Source organism: Alligator mississippiensis, chromosome 2 (assembly GCF_030867095.1).
Source record: "Alligator mississippiensis isolate rAllMis1 chromosome 2, rAllMis1, whole genome shotgun sequence".
Classification (NCBI taxonomy): Eukaryota; Metazoa; Chordata; order Crocodylia; family Alligatoridae; genus Alligator; species Alligator mississippiensis.
Genome location: NC_081825.1, coordinates 10,215,251 through 10,240,929, shown reverse-complemented (window position 1 = coordinate 10,240,929; position 25,679 = coordinate 10,215,251). Strand labels below are relative to the sequence as shown.

Below are 25,679 nucleotides of genomic sequence, written 5' to 3'. Positions count from 1 at the left end.
TCACATAATAGTGTTGCTATTCAAGAGCAGAACACATGAACTTTGATTGAACCCTTATTTTTATATAATTAAAACAACATATATTTTCAGAATAAATGGTACTGAAGCAACCTTTAGGCATCTTTGATATTTATATGCTCCCACTGCCACACTATCTGAGAAATTCAGATAATATTCCACGCCCCCTAGCTCACTGTGAGAGTCAACCGATTGAAGAGGGTGCTTCTCCATCTATTGATCCTCACAATGGGTTAGAGGCTAAAGCAGTTTATATGTTACCATTTAAAGGTGGGAATATTCAGACTTAAAGAATCTAAGGTCTAGATCCCCAAAGGTATAGAAGCATCTTGGTCCCAGTACAAACCATGGAATTAGACATCTAAATACTTTGGAGGATCTGAACCTAAGTAATTTGAGAAAAGTCTGTGGTGGACAGGCATTTGAGCTTGGGCTTCCCATGAAATCATCCTCCCTATGTTTGATTCTTCGAAACATAACACAGGTAATTCCTCCTGAGGCTCTAAACACAGACAAATGGCATAGCTGTGCTGTTAAAAGTGAAAGATAACTGGGAAGTCCCTAGAAAGGATTTATATGTGTATAGGACACCACACTTGCACACGCCTCTTAGGTGGAAAGGAATTATTTAGGATGATTGATGGGGTTACAAACAAAGAGGAAGAGGAAGAAATTAAAATAGCAATGTTTCAAAAATGATGTACTGCCTAATAAATTGTATTTTGTGGAACTATCCAGATTTAGATGGGATTATATGACTACAAAAGGTATAGTAAAAACACCATGTTAATTCACAATACAGTATTTTCTTGTCTGATTAGTGTTTATCAGGGTCTTAATTCGCTTACCTGAGGAAAGGACATAGTCTATAGGGAAATTTAAGTATTTTAAACAGGTATTTCCAAAATAATCCCTGTGGGATAACGGACCTGCTGTGTAAAAGATGGCACAGTTTCTCAATTTACCTTGAGGAATGAATAAAGAATTGAACATGACATCTTATTTAGCTTGAAATGTTTGTCAATGTCTAGTTCTATAAGGACTGTAACCTCCTTGTCAGAACCTTTCATATAAGGTTTATACAGAAGAAAGACACAATAAGAGCATAATTATCAAAATTTTCAGTCAAGTTCATTATGTGGGTAATTAAAAAGAATATGCTTTTCGCCATAATATTGTACCACAGCTTGTCACAGGGCTAAACTGCTTTTCAGACATGCAGATTTGATCAGATATGAATCAGATATGATTCACATGCTTTCTTAAAGATAAGAATGATGGTCTCAGGGATTTTCATTCAATATACAAATCAATTTATTATGACGGAGATTTTTAAACGGACTCAGACACTCAATGGACATGTCTACACATGCATTAATGCACCTTTACTAATGCGCATTCAATTTAGTTTCTCCCTGTGAGGTCCTTTATACACATACTCTGAGAGTGGTGGGGAAGTGCTTTAATTAGAGCAGCTCTGAGAACTGCTCTACTTAAAGCGCCCAGAGTGTCTCTTGTATCACTGTCCCTGCATTTCAAAATAGCAATGGGGTAATTTATCTAAAGCTCATTAAATGAGCGTTAGATATGGCACCCCCACTGCCATTTTGAAGTGTGGGAATGCTGATACTAGAGATGTAGGAAGCTGCTAGAGCACGGTAATTACCACATTCCAGCAGACACGATTAATCGAGTCTGCTCCAATGCTCTGTAATTACAGCATGTCGGAGCAGCTTCCCCGCTCATATACAGGCACCCCGAGGTGCTAAATTAATGCACATTATGCAGTAGCTCATTGCCATGCTTTTTAAGTGACGCTTAATGCGCAATAGATTTTACTATGCTTTGCTGTAACGTCACATTTTTACGTGACACTTTAATACGCAGTAAAATAACCTATCATGCATTAAAGCACACATGTATACATGCCCAATGCCAACTTAAAATTAATAGGAATTTTGTATCCAAGTCACCGCAGTGCCTTTAAATATTCCCCTCCTGTGTACCTGTAGCTAAATTGAACTACACACCTTTGACAAAAGGTATACAAAGATATATGAATAGAACAATTTCAATTGCAAAAACAAGCCCCTGCCAGTTGGGAAATGCTGCCTATATCAACCTCAGTTCAGCAACCTGATGCCATAGCCCTGTTTATTTTTGTTCTGTTTCTTCTGGATTTTTTTTTTAAATAGTGTATTTACCATTTCATGGCACTTCATGCATTCAGAGTACAGAGTACTGACTTTAGCTGCACTTTTGAGTGCTTAGCACTTTGGAAAATTAAACCCCATGTGTCTCAAACTTGTCACTCATAAAAGGAAAGTCTCATCTGATTTAAATGACTGTCCCAGCATCACGCAGGAATTTTTGGTTGCCTCCACTGATATTTAGGGTCAACCTACATGTCACCCTCGGTCAACTTGAGCCATATGAGCTAACTTCACCCATATTATAGCCTTCATCAAAGTAATCCACACTGAGAGTCTTATTTGTGAAGCAAAGCTCTTCTAAAAAGCAGCCTAAGACCTACTTAGAAAAAATCAGATTTATTTCTGAATCCAGAGTTTGTGGTCAGCCTCTTTCTCTATAATAAATAAGATGAGCATTCTGATTTACATATACTTAGAGTAGTAGAGAGATGAAGGGTAAGGGTCAAAACAGCTGGAAGTCAGGAACAGGAAATTGTAGGATTTCAGCTAGCAGATGTCATGGGCATCTATACATGTGGGGGAGGTGCTTTAATTAGAGCATCTCTGAGAGTCACTCTAATTAAAGCACCCACTGAATTATGTGAATTCAGCATCTTGTGCTTCAATATGGCAGTGGGAGTGCTTGAACTGAAGTTTGTTCAATGAGCTTTAGTTAAAGCACGCCTGCTGCCACTTTGCAGAAAGGGGATGCTGAACAGACGTGCACTAATTAGCATATGTTGGAGCAGATGTCTAGCATGTGTACAGGTGCCCTATATGTTTCCGGCATGGAGCATGTGGGTAGGCTTCACACACACTGAAGAAAGGAGCAGACTAGGAAGTGAACAGTAACTTTATACTAAGAAGTTCAGCACAACTTCCAGGATCAGTGAGGATGGTGAATGGGAAAAGGCTATAGTCTGTTTAACTATAAGCATAGACATACATTTTGTGGCAGATTCAAGGATAAAATCCACTTCAACAACTGCCTTAAACTATGAGTTTATCTTTTCTCTTCCCTGTCTCATTTTCTATACACCTTGCAAACTGTTCAACACATAACGCTTGGGCCCCGTGAATTCCTGATTCATTTCTTTGGGTCCTGCCCATTCTGTGCATTGAAGAAGAGGTCCACTGGAAAATATGCCACAAGCTCATGCAATTAAAGACTGTATTACAAATGCCTATGAACTGGAAGACCAAATTAAGGCTTCACAGCTGTATCCCTCAGCATGTGTCTATCCTGTGATCAAGGAAATGCTCAATATGTATGCACTGATCTCTGTGCTGTTGCAGCTGGTCTACTACCAGTACCAAGCTACCTAGTTTAAAACTAGCTCTGATCTCTTTACACTACACTAAGTGCAGTAGAGATATAAACTTATACACATGCATGCGTACACACTCCTCAGGCACACTGCACTAGAAATATTACAACTACTAAATATAACAGAACTCCCTTTGAGGTAACACACTACAAATATCAATTTCAGATCTTCCTAAAATATAGGTGACAAAATAATGTTGTCACACTGGGCTTGCTCCATCTGGTTTATATAACCAAAAGTATAACAGTGTGCCAATCCTGCCTTCAACTTAAGATAGAGAGCATGTGTGATGCAGGGAGATAACATCTTTATTTAAAAAAGGTAAAGGTATAGCTCACGGTTATATTTTACCAAATAGTTTTCTTGTGCTACTTCATCTTCACTGCATTTTCTATCTATATTTTCTAGAATTGCACTTTCCACCTATATTTTCTCAAAAATCTGGGGCTAAACTCTTCTTTGATTCAGCAACTGTATCCAGATTCTGAATGGCACTTTAGACTTTTGGATAAAATTTTGGGGAAGGATTTGCAAAACAATGATATAATAAAAGCATATGCAAATATATATTTCTGTTGTATTATTCAGCCATTCATTAGTTTGTCTGCCTGTTATGTCACCTCTTACTCTCCTCCTGTTCAATCTCATCTTTTTCATCTCTCCCTACATTTAATTTCCCTTTGGTGTCTCTATATGTCCTTAATCATTTTGTCACCCTTATCTCAAACTTTTTCTATTTCTACTAGTTCTTTGAGCTGTGGTGATCAAAACTGAAAGTGGTCTTCAGGATACTGAAGGAATATCTTCCCTAGCATATAGCCTAATATCTTATACTGACTGTTCTTGTGTACCAAGCTAATATTTTTACTGAGTTGCCCACAATGATGCCTACATATTTCTTCTGAGAGGTTCACCCCGCTCAGAACCAATCACTTTGGACATAAGTTGTTTAAATGGTTTCTTTTATCTTGTGAAATGGAATAAGGGTGGCCAAAATTTGGAATGGGCTTCCAAGGGAGGTGGTGCTCTCCTCTACCTTGGGGGGTCTTCAAGAGAAGGCTGAATCGGCATCTGGCTGGGGTCATCTGACCCCAGCGCTCTTTCCTGCCTAGACAGGGGGTCGGACTTGATGATCTGTTGAGGTCCCTTCCAACTGTAGCATCTATGAATCTATGAAAATCCCCTTCGCATGCACTCTTCTGAAAAGTCTTCCCTTGTGTAGACAGCCATGGGAGTTGTGTTTCTTTCAGCGATATTTTTGCTTTGTCGCAATGCACCTATTAATATTATACAACTCCAACTACAGCAAGGACCCCTGGAGCATCACAGGATTGATCTCTTTTTCCATGCTGAGAATTGGCCATTCATTCCTCGCCTCCATCATTTCACAATTCTTAATCTATCAAAGGCCTCTACTCTCACCACAGAATGACCAGTTTCCCAAGCAGCACCTCACAAACAACTTTATTTAAAGCATTTAAAAAATCTAAATAAACTTAATTTTATCCTCTCATTTTTCTTTCATAGTACATTTTTGTACTAAATTTTATTTTTTTAAACTTGTCAAAAATTGTAACAGATAAGGAAAGTATGATTTAAACTTACAGATGCCATGCTGAGTGATTGATTCATCTCCTAGGTTTTTTATTCACTGTGTTATAACTTGATTTTGAATGGTTTTCCATTCTCTTTCTCCTAGCATTGAAGTAAGTCTGTCTCTGGTGAATAATGCTTTGGATCAGAACAGACCTTTTCTGTTTTTTGTTTTTAATATATGTAGGACGTTGGAAATCACAAAGTCCTTTTGTGTAACGGCTTTTGGTAGAGATAAATTGGATATTTTTATTCCACATGGGGCTGTCTGGATATTTAAGTCACAATCCTGCAAAACACTTTAAGAGTGTGCTGAAATGTTTTGCTGAATCAGAGCCTTTTGCTCATTTAAACTTCTCGGGTTTTTTTCTCCTGGAATTCCTAAGTTGAAACATACCCAACTGAAAGTCATCCAAATCCAAACCTTAATACTCAGCACTTTCAACTATTCTCCATCCTAGTATTTTGAAGCTCTGCCTTCTGTCATGCTTTCACTATCCCATCTAAGACTGAACTCATTTTCCTTCCTCTCTCAGCTTCTCCTATCCTTTGTCAATGCTGACAAACCCCACCATCCTCGTTAGCCCATCTTCTCATCACCTTTGAAGCTTTGCTCTTCTTCTGCCCTCATAGCTAGAAATGTAGGATATCAAACTGACTTTCTCTCCCTAGTGATGTATCTTAAAAAAAAATGCCTTTCCATCTCTAGCAATACTGATAAATCTGTCTTTATAACATACTTTTATTTTTGTAGAGCAGAGTGGGGCTGTTTTGATGAAACCGTATTTTCATTCCAAGACAATTTGTTAAACTGAAAGTTTCTGTGAGAAAGCGCGTACGAGTTTTGACAAAGATGGAATGGAATTCCATTCAAATTGAGGAAAAGAAAACTAAAGCCAATAACCTGCTAGAGCACTTATGGGATGCTGTGATTCATCTCCCTGCTCTGACATAAATATTTCATTTTTTTTTCCCCCCACATCCCAGGTAAATGTCTTTACCGCTAGACTATTAGCTGTTCTGTAACAGTTGAAAAATCTCTGGTTTCATCCTTCAGAAAGTCTTGGTCTCATCCAATATGTAATAACAAAATGTTTGAACTCTAGAAAATTTTCACTGGATAAAGGAAAAAAAAAGACTTCCCTGACTTGCTCTAATTCCTGCCTGTCTGAGTTCCATGTTCTCTGCCTTCCTCTTTGTCCATCCTCTTTTTCTTTAATCTCTGCAAAAGCTTCCCTTGTTCTTCCACAGTCAGTTTAGTCCCCTGGCCTCAAAAGCATTGCGCAGTTTTGTTCCAGGTTATATCTTTGAGCTCATTTAATATTACACCCAATCTTATTCCCTGTTTCTCATATAGCCTTTCTCCACATGATTCCCTTTACTTATTTCAGGGTAGGAAAAAACAAATTTTAGCTGCTTTAAAGGGAAAGAAAGCTGCAGCTCAGGAGCACAGAGGAGCTATTATAGTCTTAGAAACTCTCTACATGTGCAGGTAAAGGTGCAATGGGATCTAATGAGTGGTAGGCAGTGTGACTATGAGATCACAAATTAGATCCCATCACACTTTATTGCTGGTGCAGGGGGAGTCCAGGATTGGCTCTGGCAAGAAGCAAGCTCCTACGGCGAGCCCCCTCAGGTGGGAGGCACAGCTGCTGGGATCTCCCACCCTTGGTGGTGCATAAAACCCCCAGGGCTGGAAGACCACAGCTGCTGCAATGTCCTAACCTCCGGAGTATGTGAAATGCCTGGGGCTGGAAGACGGCAGCTGTCATGATCTCCCAGTGGTGCATGAAACCCCTATAATTGGGAGATCCCAGAGCTGCCAGGACCCAAAGTTAGCAGCTATTGGGGCTGCGAATCCCCTCAGTTGTGGGACTCCCAGACCTGGCTGGGCATGGTACAACCCTGTGGCTGGGATCCCCTTCAGATGACAGGGCTCCCAACCATAGGGGAGAGCCTGCTACATGTGCAAATTAGAGCTCGGTAGCAACCAGGTACAAAGTAAGTACACATTTTCAAGGTCCAACTTTATAGCTGTTTAGAGCTTTTTATGGTGGGATAGGTACTTTGCATATGTAGCTGGTCTCAAGATAATTGCAGAATCAACCAGTTAATTGTGCGATTCTTATAATGTGTAGAGGGGCCTAAATATCATGTCCAGATGAGCCTGTAGTAATACAAGTGACCTCATAACTTTGATCTTAGGTGAAACAGGGTTAAAGTTAGAGTACTTTTACTATAGCTGTTTTGCTTCAAAGTGATACAGATGTAACATATGCATCATAACAACTTGTATCTATATCCTTTGATATTGATACAATTGCTACATCTGACTATACTGCTGATTCTCGACCACGGTTGCTTGTGATCCTTTCAGAGGTGCCATGGGATGCCACAAAATGTTAGCACTGTTAAGTCTACAAACGTGAGTCACACGATAAACCAAATAAGATCAAATCAGAATCCATTGGGTTATAAAGAATAATCTGTTGGGGTCTTTCTGAGTTTTCTACAACAGAAAAAAAATTACTCTATTATTTTTCCATAGTCAAAAAATTAGTGAAAGCTAAAGCTGCCAGGTTGCAAGGAGTGCCTACAGTCTAACAAGGGATGCCTTTAGTCCAAATGAGGGATGCCTCAAGACTAAAAAAGCTGAGAATCACTGTTCTATATATTCTGAATCTTCCCCTGTTTCCACGGCCTAATTGGTAAAGCTGACCTATCAGTATTTAGCTAAGTTTTCTATTGCTTGTTTCAGATCAATGCCATTTTTTCCATTGGCTTTTCTGCGAGCTAGATTCAAGTCAAGTCAAGTCAGTCCCAGGGCTACTTGGGGCACCTTAGATGTCGTACCAACTCTCCTAGGGCTATATTTGGCTCCTTTAAACTATTCTTAAGAGAATCTCACAGCCTTTCTATACTCATATCCAAATGGAAATCCACCTTTCTCTCCTAGCATTTCCCATTCTGTGGTCTGTGTCTCTGTTTAGATTTTAATTTCTTCAGCACAGTTTCATTGCATTTTTGTTTCCTTGACTATCCAATTTCATTGCACTGTACAAAAAATAGATAATAATACAACAGTGTATTAAGAAGAAATGTCAAATATATGAAAAATAACATAAAACATTATTTTTTACTCCATTGCCAATAGCCACCAGACAACTGTTAGCTACACCCAGAAGCAATTAGTGGCATGGATGTGAAAAAATATTAGCACAATCTCACCAAGTCAAGTGTACCTGAGAGAGGTTTTGAAGTTATTCAGATTATTCCTTACAACCTATTTGTATCTATTTGTAATAACAGTGCAGCTCTAACTATACAGGGGATAGTTTGAAAACTAAAATTATGCTTTGTCATAGAATGTTGCACAGAACAAAAAGAAACCAAACCAAACCCTCTGGCACTGTTTTCTCATTTGAGGATACAATTAACACCCACTGAAATCCCTAAAAATGTTGCTTTTATACTTCCAAGATGCTCCTTAGACTTTGTGGTTTCTAGATTTTCCCTTCAATTTCCATGCATTTCACAAAGTAGAAATCAAGCACCTGCTTTTAAAGGGAAATGAAAATATGCCTTTTTTTAATGAATTAAAAAAAAATGTCATTAGTTCGTGCTTAATATCACAGATATTAACATGCTAAATATAATCAGGACTGGTCCCAACAAGCACAGCGGTTTATATATGATCAGTTTACTAAACATAATTGGGAAAATTGTAGAAAAATTAAACAAAACCACAAATTCCAAGAGAGAAAATAATACTGATGGGAAAGGAAGGAGTGGACTGTGAGTTAAAGAGCATAGGAATCTAGGACTAGAAGGGACCTCCTGGGCTTGTGAATCCAGTCCCCCTGTATTCAAAAGCAATCTATATAGGCAACGGATCCTTAGGTAAGGGTGAGGTATCCAAATCTTATTTTGTGAACATGGGGGGCAACTTCCATGACGTCACCAGGGTTGCTTTCACTGATGATGGAACATGGCCTCAATCAACTCTGTATCTGTAAGTCTATTGCTCCATTCTTATACCTCAGCATAGCTGATTGTCAGTAAGGCTATGCTGGTTCACAGCTACTGAGGATCAGGCCCAATCAGTGGTGGGAGAAGCTATTTCTGTGCTCTCTCTATTAAAGGTGGTACTCAGGGTTGCTGCCCCAGTTGCTCTCCCTACCCTCCAGTTCTACTACTGGGCCCAGTATCTTCAAAAGGCTATGAAGTAATTGGGAAATAGTGCCTTGCAACTTAGTAATAAGATAGTTCACATGATTGGGCTACTGTTATGGATGAGTATTACTTGTTCATGCAGGATAATTAGGAGAGAAAAGGAGCAGGTGCTGCCCTTATAAAGCAGACGTACACATGTTCTGAGTTGCACCACAAAGGGAAAGGTAGGCCTCTTGAAAGCCTCTGGGTAAAGATTATAGGGGGTAAAGCGGGAGGGGGGGAGATGTCATAGTGAGCATCTGCTATACGGCACCAAAGCAAGAGGAAAAGGTGGATGAGGCCTACTTTAAGCAACTGACAGATGCTTTGAAATCACAGCACCTGGTTCTCATGGGGAACTTTAATTACTGTGACATCTATTGGGAGGGAAACACAGCAGTGCAAAAGCAGTCCAGCAAATTTCTGGAGTGCACTATGGATAATATAGATGTTAAACAGGTCAGCTAGGGGAGAATCTCATCTCAACTTTCTGCTCACAAACTGGGAAGAATTGGTTGAAAATATACAGGTAGAAGGTAACTTGCATGACCATGAAATGACCAAGTCCCTCTGGTGGGTGGGGTTAGGATCCAGAATGACCTGGAGGAACTGGAGAAATGGTCTGCAATCAATCAGATAAAATTCAACAAGGACAAGGTGGAAAGTCCTGTAAGTAGGATGGAATAACTGCATGCACAAATACAAGTTGGGGAATGACTGTTAGGCTGCAGTACTGCATAAAAGGAACTGAAGATTACAGTAGATCATAAGATGAATATGAGCCAACAGCATCCTTTGGCTTCAAAAAGAACTGAAACCATAATGTATTAACGCAAGTAACCGATGAAAATCAAAGGAAGTGATTTGGAGTACTGAAGTAGGTCAAGTTTTGGGCCTCACACTTCAAGGAAGATATAGTCATATTGGAGCGAATCTAAGGAAGCTATAAAAACGATCAGAGACCTGAGATGCATGGCTTATGAAGAAAGACCAAATAACCTAGTTCTTTCAGCCTGTAGAAATGAAGACTGAGGGGGAATTTGATAACAGTTTTCAAATATCTATAGGGCAATTATAGAGAGGATGGGATTGTAGCCACAGGAGACAGGACTAGGAAAAAATGGTCTCAGTCTACAGCAAAGGCAATTTAAATTGGAGATTAGAAGGAACTTTCTGACTATGAGGGCGGTCTAGCTTTATGTGACAAAGGCACCTTCCAGGCCTGATACCAGCCTCACCCTTGCCTTTGGGCAAACCGCCCGCCTTGCTCTCCTGCCATGTCTTGTTTGTAAATTATTATGATGTCAAATAGGTGGGAAGCTGTCCTTTATGTGCCCCAAATGATGACAGGTAATCTATACATATTCCTATGAACCCTACATGTGTCCCATGCCTCGCTGATGTCATGCCATAAACAAACAGCTCCGGCTTACAGGTATCTTGAACATAGTCCCTTGTAAGGCTGTTCACATACTGCCCTACTTGGGCCTCTCTCTGTCTGCCCCCTCTCACAAGGGCCTCTTACACTCTGCCCCCGTCTCATAAGGGCCTCTTACATGCTGCCTATCCAGGCCATACTACCACCGCTCGACTCCAGAGAGATCCTCAGGCTTGTCCACTCATAGTTCAGACAGCTCTGGCCCAGCCTTTTAGGTCCTTTGTGACCCTCATTTGGGCAGTGACTGCTAATTCACCCCACTCTGGGCTCTCTCAGCCCTAGCCCTTCATTGGGCCATTCCTTACTCCCGCCCCTTTGGGCAAGCACACCGCACCTCCTACTGGGGCCCAGGGTCAAACACCCACTTGGGACTCAGCCACTCCTCCCTCAGCTTAACTGACCCCACTACTCCACCCTGTCACTCTCAGGGCCCAGGGTCTTGCACCCCTACAGGCTCAGGTGCTTCACAAAGTGTGTCTGGCCCCCTTTAGCTCTCAAGGTAACCCACCCAAAGGTGGGGGCAGGGGTTTAGGCACCCTGACCTGCCTTATACCAGTGTGGTTCTTGGTCCTGGTATTTATATGGCCCTGCCACACCACAGGCAGGACCACCAGACCTCCCTATCTCAGCAGGGTGCAGTTTTAGGTCATGACCAGGACCAATGAGGCCTCCTCCTTCCGCATAGCCTCACCCTTACCTCTGAGATATTCCTGGAACAGGAGCTCCACTAGGTGATGTTACTGTCAACTTGCTGATCTAAAAAATGCTCTGCTCTTATAACAGAGCTCTCCCAAAACGTCTGCTCTCCAAAATGGCCACTCTCATTAGCCACCTGGCAGCTCCCTACTCCAGCCCTTAAAGTGACACTCTAAAGGGTGTTCTGTTACACTTTAGAACAGGCCACCTAGAGAAATTGTGGACTCTCCATATCTACTAATTTCCAAGAGCATGTCAATCAGACACTTGGCTGCAGTGGTTTAGTCAAGGATGATTCTGCCTTGAGCAGGGCCTGGACTAGATGACATCAAAAGACCCTTTCTGGTCCAACTTTTCTATGGTCCTAAAGGACTGAAGACCTAAGTCCCAACTTCCAGCTCTAGCACTGATTCAAAATGTGGCCCTGGCCAAGTCCCTTCACCTCTTTGGAGTTCAGTTTCATCCTGTGCAGATTAAGGATGATAATGCCATAGAAATTCATCAAGATCTACTGACACATATCATTACATCTGTTAAGGGCAAAGTGCTAGTTACCTGATTATTAGTTTAGTTTTCCTCCATGATGTTGTCTATAAGGCACACAAATTGTGAAAAGGGAATTTCAATGGGTTTCCATTTTTGGGAGGCTGCAGTTAGGGTGCTAACTTAGTATTTAAATGACTGAGCACCATTTTAATAATTAAATTCCTTACTCAGCCATAGACTTCCTATGTGATCTTTGAGAAATCACATAGGCCTCAGTCCTCAGAGGCAAGGTATTGAGGTACTTGAATTTCAATGATTTCAATAGGAGTTAGATACCTAAATATCACCAAGGATATGGACCTCAGCTCTCTATCTGCAAAATGGGGAATACTGCCACTTCCACAGCTCATGCAAGCTTTTTAAGACTACATACATTAAAGATAATTAAATGTTCCAATGCTAGCGTTGGGCATGGGGCATGTAAATACCTAAAATATATATCCCAGAATGGACTTCAGTATGTGATTTAAATTGAAACAACTGTAATCTGGATTGTTGTTACTAAATATTTGCTTGTGATCCTCATACAAAGGCTTGGTCAAGTATGCACTACAAAGCTGTTAGCACTTCACTATAATTCAGGTTTTATTAAAGAGCACATCAAATATGCAATGTAAGTATTTAATGTGCTTACTCTAGGTCCAGTTTATTGTGTTCTTATCATTATAAATAGGTTCAATGAAAAATGAAGAGGCAAAAATTATACTTAATGTTGGCTCAGAAATTTTAGCATAATAATGTCAGAAAATTAATTATTTTTATTTAGCGATGAATTCATGGTGATAAAAAGGACCCTTCAAAATCCATCCTTTAATTAATGAAGAGTTTAATAAATGTCTATTATACACTGTTTCAGCAGTTTGTGAATTTATATCGACTGACCTGTCAAATTGGACAGATCAGATCTTCCTCATGTGACCCCATGATGGCTACAGTTTGCTGCTATAGTTTATACTATTTTATTAACAAATTGCATTTGGACAGCAAAGATGTAATTAGTCATCTACTTGATCTTTTATTGATTCTGTAATAAATAGGATTATAATAATCATTCTCTAATCATCGGTACTTCCTTTACTAAGAACTCCTCCAAATTTTCCAATGGATGCACCCTGGGATGAGAGTGTGACATTCCAGCACCTCCAAAGATATTTTGGAGCAAATAGTGGTTCTCTTGGGGTTTAGCCAAAAGTAACATGACCAAGAGAGAAATTTAAGGGCTGCAAGAGAAGCAGGGCTAGATGGCAATGTATGTTACACAACATACCACATATGCTCCCAGTTGCCAAATTCTTCTTTGAAACAGCCCTGAACAGTTTAAGACAAGCAGCTTGTGGAAAAGGAATTTTACAAGTTGTGAGGAGATGCAACTTTCTGGTTAAAATCCATCTGTAATCCATCCATCTGTAATCTCCAATTCATGACACTGAAAACTGTAGGGAAAAGAATTTCCTGATTTTGCTCATGGAGGGGTCAAAGGAGACCAGCTGTGACTGCTGTCATCAGAATATGTTCACTATGCTCAATAAACCAATACGGAATTACAATGTGTGAATCACAATAGTTTGTTAGTTTGCTTTGTAACCTGAATTATAGATTGTGAATGTTACCAGTGATAAGAATGCTGTATCGCTTGCGTGGACCAATATATTTGATTTATAGAGATATTACATTTGCTTATGTTATCCGCTGTTACATGCTTTTTAATTTCTTATTGGTTAACTGTCACAAGTGCATATGTCCCAATGAATGTAAAGCCTAGGTGAGTTGCTGCAGTCAATACATTTGTGAGGGCAAGGCTAAAAAAAGTGATTCTCTATTTTTCTTTCTTCCTAGCTATCTCTATTATGAAGCACTTCTAAAATGATGCAGTGATTTTTCAGTTGTTCAAACGTAGCTTCATCAAACCATGCTGTTAACGCTGAGGTTTTGCAAAAAAGAATATGAGGTTCCATAATGAACTGTGTTATTTGGAGGCATTTTTCCTGTATTTTTCTTAAAACATGTCACTGTGTTTTTTTTGTATGGTTGAAGTGTTGTTGTAGCCATGATGGCCCGGCAAATGTTGAGAGCAATGTTCCCTCTAAGGAGAAGTGGTCCGTGAGTGCGCTGCCTTGGTCTTTGAGGGCACCGCCTTGGTCCAGCGTGGAACACTTATCGAAGGGGGCTGGGGGCTGGAGGCCAGGAGCTGGAGGCTGGAGCTGGGGCCGGATGGTGGGGGCTGGGGCCAGGGGCCAGAGGCTGGTGCCGGATGCCAGGAGCCAGGGGATAGGACATGAGGCCAGAGGCTGGAGCTGGTGGCTGGGGCCAGGGCCTGGAGGCTGGGGCTAAGGGCCAGGGGCTGGGGCCAGAGGCTGGAGCTGGGAGCCAGGAGATGGGGGCGAGGGGCTGGAGCCGGAGCCGGGGACCAGGGGCTGGAGCCAGAGCCTGGGGCAGGCTCCCCAGCTCTGGGGAAGTGCTCTGCTCCCCCGCATCAGGGCTGGGGAGTGGAGCACTTCCCTGGAGTTGGCGGAGCCTGCACCAGCCACCTGCCCCGCCTCCATCCCTGCCTTGCCTCATCTCAGGGAGGAGCCACTGCCTGCCCCAGTGAGGCTCTGCCAGGTCCGGGACACTGCTCCACTCCCCGGCCCTGATGCCACATGCCTCCTCACTCCCTGAGCCGATGCAGGGGAGCGGAGCAGTGTCCTGGGGCCAGTGAAGCCTCACTTGGGCAGACAGCAGCTCCTCCCCAAAATAAGGCAAGGCAGGGATGGAGGCTGGGGCAGGTGGCTAGCATGGGCTCTGCTGGCTCTGGGGAAGAGCTCCACTCCCCAGTCCTGATGCGGGGGAGCGGAGCACTTCCCTGGAGCCGGCGCAGCCCACGCCAGCCCCCCACCCCAGCCTCTCCTGGTGCTCGGCCATGAAAAGGCTGTGCGCCTCCACTTTTGTGGGCGGCCGCGCATGTGTGCACCTTAGAGGGAACCTTGGTTGAAAGGCAAATCTTTTTTGTGAGATGTTTTATTGAACTGACTGTATAGCTGGGACAGCTCCTGGACAAGCTTTTGGGAGTCAGGTGTCCTTCTTCAGGTCACCTGAGACCTAAGGACACCTTGAGACCTGAAGAAGTCTCCTTGATACCTCTCCCACTACACAATTATTCCAATAAAAGATATCATAAAAAGGCTACCTGTCAATGATGTCTCTCTTCATTATTTTGTTTTGAGGTATGCACTTTTTCACTAACAGGCAGGTAAGTAGTTTATTCACTAACAAGCAGATCCACCCACAACGATCATTGGCTAAAGTTTACTCCTAAATGTAAATAAGACATGTTATTATTCCCACCCCTTAGTAGCAAGAACTTTGACAATTTTCCCTCTGCCCTCTCAGAAAAGACATATGAAAAGTTTTGAAAGAAATATACTTAATATATACAACAAAGTTTGGAGATAATAGAAAAAGTGTGGATCATTTGCTTCCCTGTGATATGTACAAAGAAACTGAACCTATTACCCTTTGCTTTGATGGAGCAAACTATAGATAATGGATTACTGAGTTTCTTCTTGCATACTGCTCTGGTTAACATGACTTGTGCATGAGCATGAAGCAGAGAACAAAATAATCTCATGTGTAGTCACTTATTCAGTAGTCACATCATTCATTTGGAGAGCACGAATGCCCATCTTGAAAATATAAATCTGAAATGGTAAGAAAGGTGATCTTTCAGAAAGATTATTTTGAATAAGCTTACCAGTCTCAGAGAGCAATTTTGTAGCTTCCAATACCTTCTCGGTATAAACTCCAGTCTCATAGTTTTCCATCTCAGCATTAATGATGTGAATAACTCTGGCTGCACGGCCCCGGATTGCACCTGCAGTTCTGTCCAGGGTATCAACATCCCCCTCTTGAAGAGCTATCACACATTTATTCACATCCTCCAGAATATGGTTTTCTGCAGACAAAACACACATCATGTTCAGTTCATAGACAATGTCCTTTTGTATATAGCAGCCATTGATCCATAGAGAACAATCTGTTTGTCCTAATATTTTTTTTTTCATGTAAAACATAAAACATTTTTTAAAAATCATTGGGCTGGAGGATGGCAAGTTTTCCTTGCAGTACTGACGGAGACACAAGAATTTATTATTATGTTACCACTAACTCATTTTAGGCCATTTTGTAAAATAATATACCGTCTCTTTTTGTAAGGATAGAAAATACGAATTTGGGTTCATGCCTTGTGGGTTAGCTAGAACAGGAATTTACAGTGCATCATCTGGACTGCATAAACTGTCTTTGTGGGCTCTTCTCCTTCAGGGCAAATCTGAGGGGCAAGCTCGCTTGTATTTGGCAAGGGGTAAGAGCACACATACAGGCAGCTGCTACAGAGAAGCTTAAGCACTCTAAGTTCACACCCTAGCTTACTTTGAGGAAACTTTTTTATATGCCAGTAAACCATGATGCCCATATCACTGTTTTGAATTTGGATCTAGATCCATAATGACCACAATTAATTACAGAGTGATGACTGTTTACTAACTTGTTCTCTGTTAATCAGATTAATTAGGTTTTACCTGCAAAAAAAATTAATCTACTTAATTGGCATTAACTAAAGGGGAAGTTGCATGTTAAACTTAGACATACTAAGAGCACTTAAAAAATGAGTCTATGCATGCTAAAGCTTGTTGACTCATACTAAATGACTCTGATTGTCTCAAAGTTATGCCACTTCAGGTAAGGGTTACCTCTGGGCTGTGCTACCCAGCTCATGTCAGGGTAACTTCAGTTTGCTCCACAGAAATTAAATGACCAATATGCAGTCTCTCAGTATCACAGGATGCACTACTCCCAGCCTCCTCATCCCCCTTTCTCTTCCCCTGAGCAGGAATACAGCCCAGGTGTCCTGACTCATAGTCACACCCTTAAACACTAGCCTTCTAGTGACAAGTCAGAGCCACACAGGCAAGACATGGTATTAACACTTAACATGTGACTGCTCACAGCATGTGCTAAGTTTAAGACCACGTAACATTCCACAAATTTAGTATGGTCTAAGTGTAACGTGTAACTTCATAATACCTGAACTCCTAAATCCCACTCTTGGCAATCTCAGTAGAATGGGCTAACGTATAAATGTACTACTAAAACAAAACTGCCCTTCCAATGCTAAATATGGTCTCTCCAGGATGATAGTTAAGGGACACAGCTAATTCAACAGATATTCCAAGAACAAATAGGGCACTTGGGATTCCAAATGTTGCCAAAGGAACTTTTTAGAAACATTCACCTTAACTTTAAGTAAGAACTCTTCATGTGTTGTTAAACGAGTTACTAAAATAATTGCAAATCAACATGGAGTATATAGCCTGTAATGGCTATGCACACTCCTTTGAAAAGCAGTTAGTAATTTTTTGGATTAGGTTACTTATATTTGAAAATATTTAGGATGCAAATTGCAAAGGTGACTACAGGAATTAGGGAACCAATTCCTAGTGAATGCCAATGGAACCTGGGAGTCTGACTCTCTACAATGAACCATTGAAAATCCTACTGTAGAGAGATAATGGCTGAAATCTGGTCCAGTGTAGAGGGTGTGCACAGGCTCAGTAGATAGTATGAGACAGCACTACAGCTGAGAACCTACTTTGTCCACTGTCTTGCCTGCACTCCTGTATCTTCATAAGAGATCCTGTCAGTACAGCAATTTATCCTGTAGCACTGGCGTTAGGAATCCTGGATGAAATGCTGTTTTTAGAGAAATCAGTGGTTATTTTGCCACTGACTTCACTCACATCAAGAATTTACTTCAGAGCTCTTTAGGGTGAATACATGGCTCAGGGTTTAGCTCTCATTTACCGTTTCACTTTGTTTTGTAAATATCTTTTTTTTTTTTTTTTTTTTTTACCTTTTACACAATTATTTCCCACTATCTCCATCACCGCTCACTGCAAAGCCTTTTGTGACAAAGGCGGTAAAGAATTTGGATAGAGCGTTAAGAAGTTCCTCTTGTCTTCTCTATGTGGAATTAGCAGAAGAATAAAGGACTAAGAGCTAGTCTGTGGGTGCGTCTACATGAGATGTTTACTGTGGAGTTGACTAATTAGCTCCACAGTAAAATGTCAGCATCTACACATGCAGCACTATTAGGCTGCAATAAACAAATAAATGCTGCCATAGCATCCTACTGCCCAGCACACGTACTATCCTACAGCAGCTTTACTTGGGTGCCCATGCAAACAGCACACCCAGAAGCAATAAACTCTATCGTGCATTGCACTGGAGCTTATTCATTCACATTAATAGCATGTGTAAATGCACCCGGTGTAAACTTCATGGCACTGAGAATCAAGAAAAGGGTTCAAACCAATTCAGAAAGGAATGTGGAAGCAACGTGCAAAAGGCAGGAATAGTAGGAGTAAGCCGCTCATCCCCTGGGCTAAGTACAGACAGTCAAAAAGCCTAAGGATGATTGATTCAATCTTTGCAGGTTAGTCTAAGCGGAGCAGATTGAACCAAAAAGCAAGTGAACAGACATTTACTTTTGATTCTGGAAATATAGCCACATTCCTGCAGTGACCCTGGCCAGAAGCCGGGGACTGCTGGAGCATGCCTCCCTGTTTGGCTGAAGCAGACAGCTTGGGTCAAGCCTAGCCCGCCCACCCTGCAAGGGAGAGGGGAGGGCTTGTAGGAGAGGTGCAAAGCATCCTGGGATGTTGGGGGACTGTGAGTTAACTTGAATCTGGAGGGGATCTGGGACAGAAGTTCAATAAATCAATTTAACTTAAATCAGTTAAGTCTGATACTACATCCAACCAGGTATATCTTAAGCCAGTTTCAGCTATTTCAAAAGCAGTTTATGTGCACTGAACTACTGTTTTGTTACTGATTTGAACCAGTTTCTAATCACTTATGCTGGTTTGTGTAATTTCTGTCCCTAGATCTTATGTTTAATTGCTGGTAGCAACACCAGGAATAGCAGTGTGAAGCTGATATGATTAGGAACGTGTACCTAAGCAACTGAGAGAAACATGATATAACAACTATAGATAAGATGCAAAATTCTCAATTACTGTGAATCAGTGTCGCTCTCTGAACTTAATGGAGCCACAACAAATCAAACCAGCTGAGAATCTGGTCCTCACTCTTTATATACTGCAGTAAAGAAATACATATTATGCTTATCTATTGGAATATAATGTGTACTTGCAATGGGCGCTATCACATACAGATACTGTGGCAAACTGAAGCAGACTTTCAGAAGTTCAAGCAGCATTTTTCTCCACTCAGGACAATTCAAAGAGTCATTTCAACAATAAAAGTAATGACCTGAGTTTTACATTCGGCTAATCTCACTGGAAAAAGTAACTGATTTCAACTGAAACTTACCTTTCTCCTAAGTAGGACACTACTGAGCCTAAAATAAAATGATGTCTTTTGTAGTAAAATGCCGTAATAAATATACCCTCACTGATCATTTAAGCAACTGCTTTTGTTAACTATACCCAGGCTACAAAAATAAACTGACAAGGTCCTGTTCATTGTTGAAAACCCCAGGGTTAGATCATTTGGCTGTTCCAGAAATGTTAACAATGTTATATTTCAGACGGTAGCATTTCTGAATGAGAAATGAAATTCTCTGGTGCTGTGATCCAGGATCATTTCAAAGGGAAAGTCTCTTTAAAAAAAAACAACAAAAAAACCCCCATGCACATTTAAAAAAATGCTTTGCTAATTTTTTTCTCTTTCTTTTTTACCCATTTTGTTCTGCACAGCAGGCTCAAATTTTGCCTGAGGAAAAATACTTCCAGAAATATGAATGGGCAATGTATCTGATCTGTAAAGAGACTGATTCAAATTAGTCCCAACTGCCTTCTGGTAGTCAGTGTACTGATAAAATGTAGCCAGTGTACTGATAAAATGCACCAGCAATTGTGACATGGAGTGATAAAGGTGTGCCATTTTGCTGCCAAGAATTAACCAATCACCAACCTGTTTTTAATGCTCTAATGGTTTTACTGACAAAAATAAAGTATTGTTTATTTAGGAGAGCCAAGACATCAGAGCTTATTGCTAACAGTGCAGCGGTCTCTAGACAGTGCAGGATGCTATGCCGTTTTCAATAGAAACTGAAGAAACTAAGCTAAATAAATGTGCACCTCCTGGGAAAGTTAAAATTTAGATTTAAATTTTGTAACTCAAGCCTGTTCTCAAAAAATGTATTGCAAGCAAAAGAATTAATTAAAAAAAAATGTCCCTCTAAATGACACCTTGGACATTTTTACAATGCAAATGGAGAAAAGAAATAAACAATCAGTCGGACGGCTGAAACCCCTGAGCTCAGAAGCGCAGCAGTCTGTGGACTGTATCTGTAGAGTACAGCTTGATCTGTCTATTATTTGTAGAGGTAGGTCTGTCAGGAGGTGTTCCCTGCTCCAAGTGTCAAATCAAAATGCGTGCTCTACCAGGTTCGGAAGCAGCATGCTTTCTGACAGTTTGTGTTCATTTTCTTGTCACGGCTTGAAATAACCTCTCCAGCGCTGGCATTGAATTGTGTGGTGTAATCAGGCTGAACCAAGCCATTTCCCTTTTTACCAGTAATAACATGATGTAACCAAACAGATGAAAAAAAGAACGAATGGAAATAAAAAGGCAGGAAAGGAAGGAAGGAAATTAAGGGATGTTTTCTAACGATGAATAAGCCACTCGATTTTATTTTTTATTTTTTTTACATTTTTTAAAAACGTGCACTTTAAATTATAACTTCATACAGTGATGCCAGTGAGTCATGAAGCCATCCTAGTTCTTTAATGGTATTTATTTCTAGTTTAAATCTGGAAAGAGAAAATATACATTCAAACGCTCAGTCTCATCAGAGTTCAGCTCTGATGATGTCGCATCTGCAAATATTCAGAAAGGCCAAAGAGCTAATTTATGATATAACCAGGATTTTCTTTTCATTTGGAAACAAGAGGAGGGTCCGTATAAAATAAGCATTTCCTTCCTCTTTTTTTCTAAGTTGACTCTCATTGTCTTTTTATACACAAAAGGGTAAGCAAGAGACGTGTAGGCAGTCAATACAAGCTGGAGAAAGTAAAAACTTACCCCTTTCTTGGTATTTGATTTTATTCACAGGGGGAACTCAAAATGGACCAAGACAAAATACAACTAAATCTTTGCCCCTTGGTCTAGCTGCTTCAGGCCTCAACAAGAGTTCTAGGTCTCATTGGCAACAGCCAAAACTTCACTATATCTTTAAGAGGAATTCAGCCATGTAAACCTAGCATTTTGCTGCAAAATTACTACTTAAGGCTAGATTGTACCTTTACCTCCTAATACATCTGTGGTAGAGTGCAGATGTATCTCTTCGGGAACATGATTGGAAAAGGATCGTGGTCCTTCTCCTGGTCAACTATGGGTGAGGAATAACTTTACCTCATTTTTGTGGAACTACTCTAATGGTTTAGCTGACAAAAATAAAGTATGACGGTGCTATCTCTGCTTAATAGGGCAAAGGAAGAAATATTATACTATAAGGCAATGGGTTTAATAATCTAACAGGTTTTTTCTAGACTTGCTCCACCTCTACACCCGAGTTCTCCTTGGGAAAGGTTAAGAGAATTTATCAATAACCGATTATGGCCATGTCTACACGAGACGTTGACTAAACAGTAGCTTGTTACTATTGTGCGGTAGCATCATGTGGCAGGAAGTGTGATTGCGTTGCGCAGTAGTAACGAGTTATCGTGCAGTCAGTGTCATCTAAAAGCCATTCAGTGATGCTACTCTGCAGTAACCCCGGTTACTGTGCAGTCATTTAGTACTTGTTCATGCTTATGCTTGTATTGGTACTACTAAATGACTGCGCAGTAATGACTGCATAGTCAGCATCTCGTGTAGACGTGGCTTATGACTACCTCATTTAGTGCTGTCCCAGCCCTTACGTGAGCTAGGGCAGCCAAGGCAGGTATGGGGCAGCTGGTACAGTAGCTGTTTTTGTTAGGTTTCCACTTTTTGGAGAGTTACCCTTCTTAAGTGAACTCTCTTCTGGTCATTTCTAGCCAGAAACAGCCTACTTTGTGATACCTGACTGGCACAAAGTGAATGCATTGAACTGAAGAACCCTGATCTCATCTCTCTAATGTCCTCAGTTACAGACAGATGATGTATCTTTAACTGAAGGTTTCAAAGCAGAGCTGAAGCCCAGATTTTTCAGCCAGCGGCCTGTCCAGGCTTTCTTTGTAGAGGAAAGGTATGCCAAATTCATTGTGGTTTCACATATTAGCCAGTGAATATTAGCACCTACAGATTGCATGGAATCTTGCCACATATATATATATATTTACATACAGTTGTTTTAGCCATAACATGGGGTGGGGGGATTAATTGTTGTTGTTTGATTTGAAAAGCAAAACAACTCCCTGAAGATAGAAACACATGCACAGTGCTGTCTTTGGGAGCTGAAGAGCTAACCCTTCTCATTATGGATTAATTAGCAGGAATCATTAGTTCCCATTGAGTGGAGCGGCCCACTATTCCAATTGTATGGAATAATGCATGAATAGCTCCAGTAATTCAAACTTCTCCCTGCTATGACCATTACTTTAATTTCTCCGTTTATTTTTAGGGGGCTCCTTTAACGCCAGTACCTGAGACGGAGAGGAAGTCGTCCACAGAAGTGATGTCGTCGACAGCCTCGGTCAGAACTCGCACTTGTTTCTCCCACTGATCTTTAAAGACGTCCATGTTGTCCTGAGCTACTTTGCTCTGGGGTCTCGCAGCCAATGTGAGTGCAGCATTTATTACCTATTATTTAGGAACAGTTGTTACTAAGAATTAGCACAACTTTTCTCAAGGGAAAGAACAAATTGATTAAAGACTCCATTAAAAACACAGTAGTGTGGCTACTTTCATTTTGCTCGTTACTCAAGTCTCAACGTACTGATGTATTTTTCACAGTTTGTGCAAGACTGTCAACAATCCAGTGAAAAAGGCAAGGCTATAAACTTCATATAATGTCAAGTAGCTTGTGCTCCTTAACGCTTCTTTAACAGTCCTCAAGTACTTTTCAGAATTAATTGTGCCTACCTGTGGACACAGACTATCAATCTGGGTGGCCGCCATCCGAACTAGCTTCACACCTTCTTCGTTATTGGAGATTGAGCAGGCCAGATTTGCAACCTGCAATTAAGGCAGCAGAATGAGAATCAGATTTCAGGCAAATGGGACATTTTTTACTGAACACTGCCTGAAGTTAGGGACCGGTATTGCAGTGTTGTTGTAGCTGTGAGGGTCCAGGAAATATGCAAGGAGCAACGGTCTTTTAATATCTTTTATTGCACTGACTGTAATGCAAAACTATGGAACGGTGCACAAGAAGCAGCAAACAGCATTGTGTTCTGCCGTTGAGCAGGCACCCGTGTGGATCATTTCCTTTCTAGCAACCCAAAAAGCAGCCATCTCTGGTATTAAGATATTTTTAAAAATGTTCTTCGCTGCCAAGTACTTTTATCTTGTGCTGTAGTTTGTAAATTACACTCCCGGTACGACTTCTCGGGAGACGGTTTAAGTATCAAAACAATTATCTAGACTTTTTTTCCTCTCTCACTTGCTCTTTCCTTTTATTAACCATATCAGTTTTGAATAATAGCAATCAGGCTAAGCTGTTTTCTCAGGGCTGTGCCATACTGAAGGGGCTCAAAGATCCTAACACACAGATTTCTGGTTTGCTAACCACAAGTATGACTCTGACGGCCTTATTCAGACTGAGACTTTTTTTACTCTTTGATTACTTCCATGGATTTCAGAGTCCGGTGCCCTTACACTCATTCAGGAGCATCTTGCTCTTGAAATAGTACTACTTATTTCATCCAATACAATGGCTCGCCCAAGAATAAGGTATGTATCAGTAACCATATGGCAATGTAGAATCATGAAGTGTAATGACTTTGTTAAAAGCTACACTGCGGAGGAGTCAATATTGATATCTTATTCAGGGTTCTGGATTGCTGTCTGGGCTGTGCTGAACCGATCTGGCAAAGGGACAGTCTTGATCCAATAAAATGCTAAGGAGTGTTTCGAGAAAGGAAGGAAAGAGAAAATTATAGGGGCACCTATGCACAGAACAGCCAGCCATACCTTCCCTCAACCACTGAAACAACTGTGGTCATACAGTTTGGATATAAGCAGATATAAGATCCATTTCGCTAATGCACCCAGAACCCACTTCCAAAAAAATCCACTTCTGAAAGTTTTGTTCCAAGGGTGGGATGCTAGCCCAACTCAGTAAAACAGGAAGCCATGACAGAAAAATAATGCTCAACATTGCAAGCACATTTGTTTTAAATAACAAGGACAGTATTTATTAAAACTTCACCAAAACACATAGTTCTTAATTTTAATCTACATTAAAACAAATGTATCAATGTTTAAATAGGCTGCCGTGCTATTATTCATTCTGCCTCGAGGCACAGCTACCAGTTGGAAACGATTCATGAATTAGTCCATATACCCCCATCTTTCTGAATTTCCTCCAGTCTCCCCTGTTATTAATCTGTTCCCATCTCCAGCACACATCATCATATTAGCCCTAATCCATCTGTTCCTCACAGAACCCATTTCGCTTCGTGGTGATTTAAAACGTGGCTGGAATGTTTCACCATGTTGAAACCTGTAGAAGGAAAGTACCTGAGGCTTGAAAGAGTCTTAACCAGTCAAGATTTTATCAAAATGTTGTGATTCTGATTTTCATTTCATGGTGAGACAAATGAGTTAGTCTGTTTGTTAACAGCCTTACAGCACTTATGTCAAAAATGTTCTCTTAAGCTGACATCTCCCGACTAATTTGCTATTTTCTGTAGTCACTTCTTTTGCATACATCAAACGGTACCCTTTAATCTTCATAGGAAACAAAAGCTACACCGGATAGTAATTAGAATGCAGTAGCACGAGTGAAAATTTAGATGATCCAATTTTAAAATGCACTGCAGGATTACAGACCTTAAATACTAGCAAACAAGGTTAAGTTCAGCAGAAATCGGGTTCCTTGTACTGTAAGTCATCCTTTGGATTTTCTTTTCATTTTATGATTATCAAGATGAAAGAACTGTCCTAAGGCTCAAAGTGCCCTATATATCTTACTTTCTCTCAGGTACCAGCGATATAGAATGGAAAGCCACTTTAATAGGACCATAATAGGTGTCTTGAAATGGCAATAAAACTACCAAGCTGGCCTGATCTCCTTGATTCTACTGGGAGCAGTCTCTTCTTACTGTACAGACACTGAGAATGAAACTTGGTTCTTTTTTCTCTATATTAACCATGCTTGTGATGTTACCTGATGAGATAATATTTGGATACTGTACAGCATCTTGTCTTGTACAGGATTATCCTCAGTCATCCTGAAAGAACTTATTGTCTTTTCTTTTTTTTCCTTTTTTTCTTTGGAAAATCCAAGGTAAATAGGTTAGGGTCCAGAATGTTGCATCAGGCATAAATATCAGTGTCAAAGAGAATGCAAGTGTAATCAGTGAACATATTTAATATGCATCCTAGAAGCAGGATAGCGATCTATCCAGGATGTAAATTTGTTGATGTCTGAACTAGAATCTGTAATAGAAACTGCTTCCATGCACTTCTTTACATCTTGCACAAATACTGTGCCATATCAGCAGCTGA

General features: G+C 40.6%; 1 protein-coding gene across 9 annotated transcripts in view; it reads right to left on the bottom strand.

Moving 5' to 3' along the window:
• The window catches only part of CTNNA2 (catenin alpha 2), an 884,847-nt gene that overhangs the window by 76,600 nt on the left and 782,568 nt on the right, over nt 1–25,679 (bottom strand). For all 9 annotated transcript variants that reach the window (XM_059721437.1, XM_059721436.1, XM_059721434.1 and 6 more), the window contains 3 exons: nt 23,091–23,183; nt 22,652–22,808; nt 15,754–15,954 (listed from right to left, as the gene is read on the bottom strand). In XM_059721437.1, the coding sequence (XP_059577420.1) occupies nt 15,754–15,954; nt 22,652–22,808; nt 23,091–23,183 (451 nt within the window). The remainder of the gene's footprint in view (nt 1–15,753; nt 15,955–22,651; nt 22,809–23,090; nt 23,184–25,679) is intronic.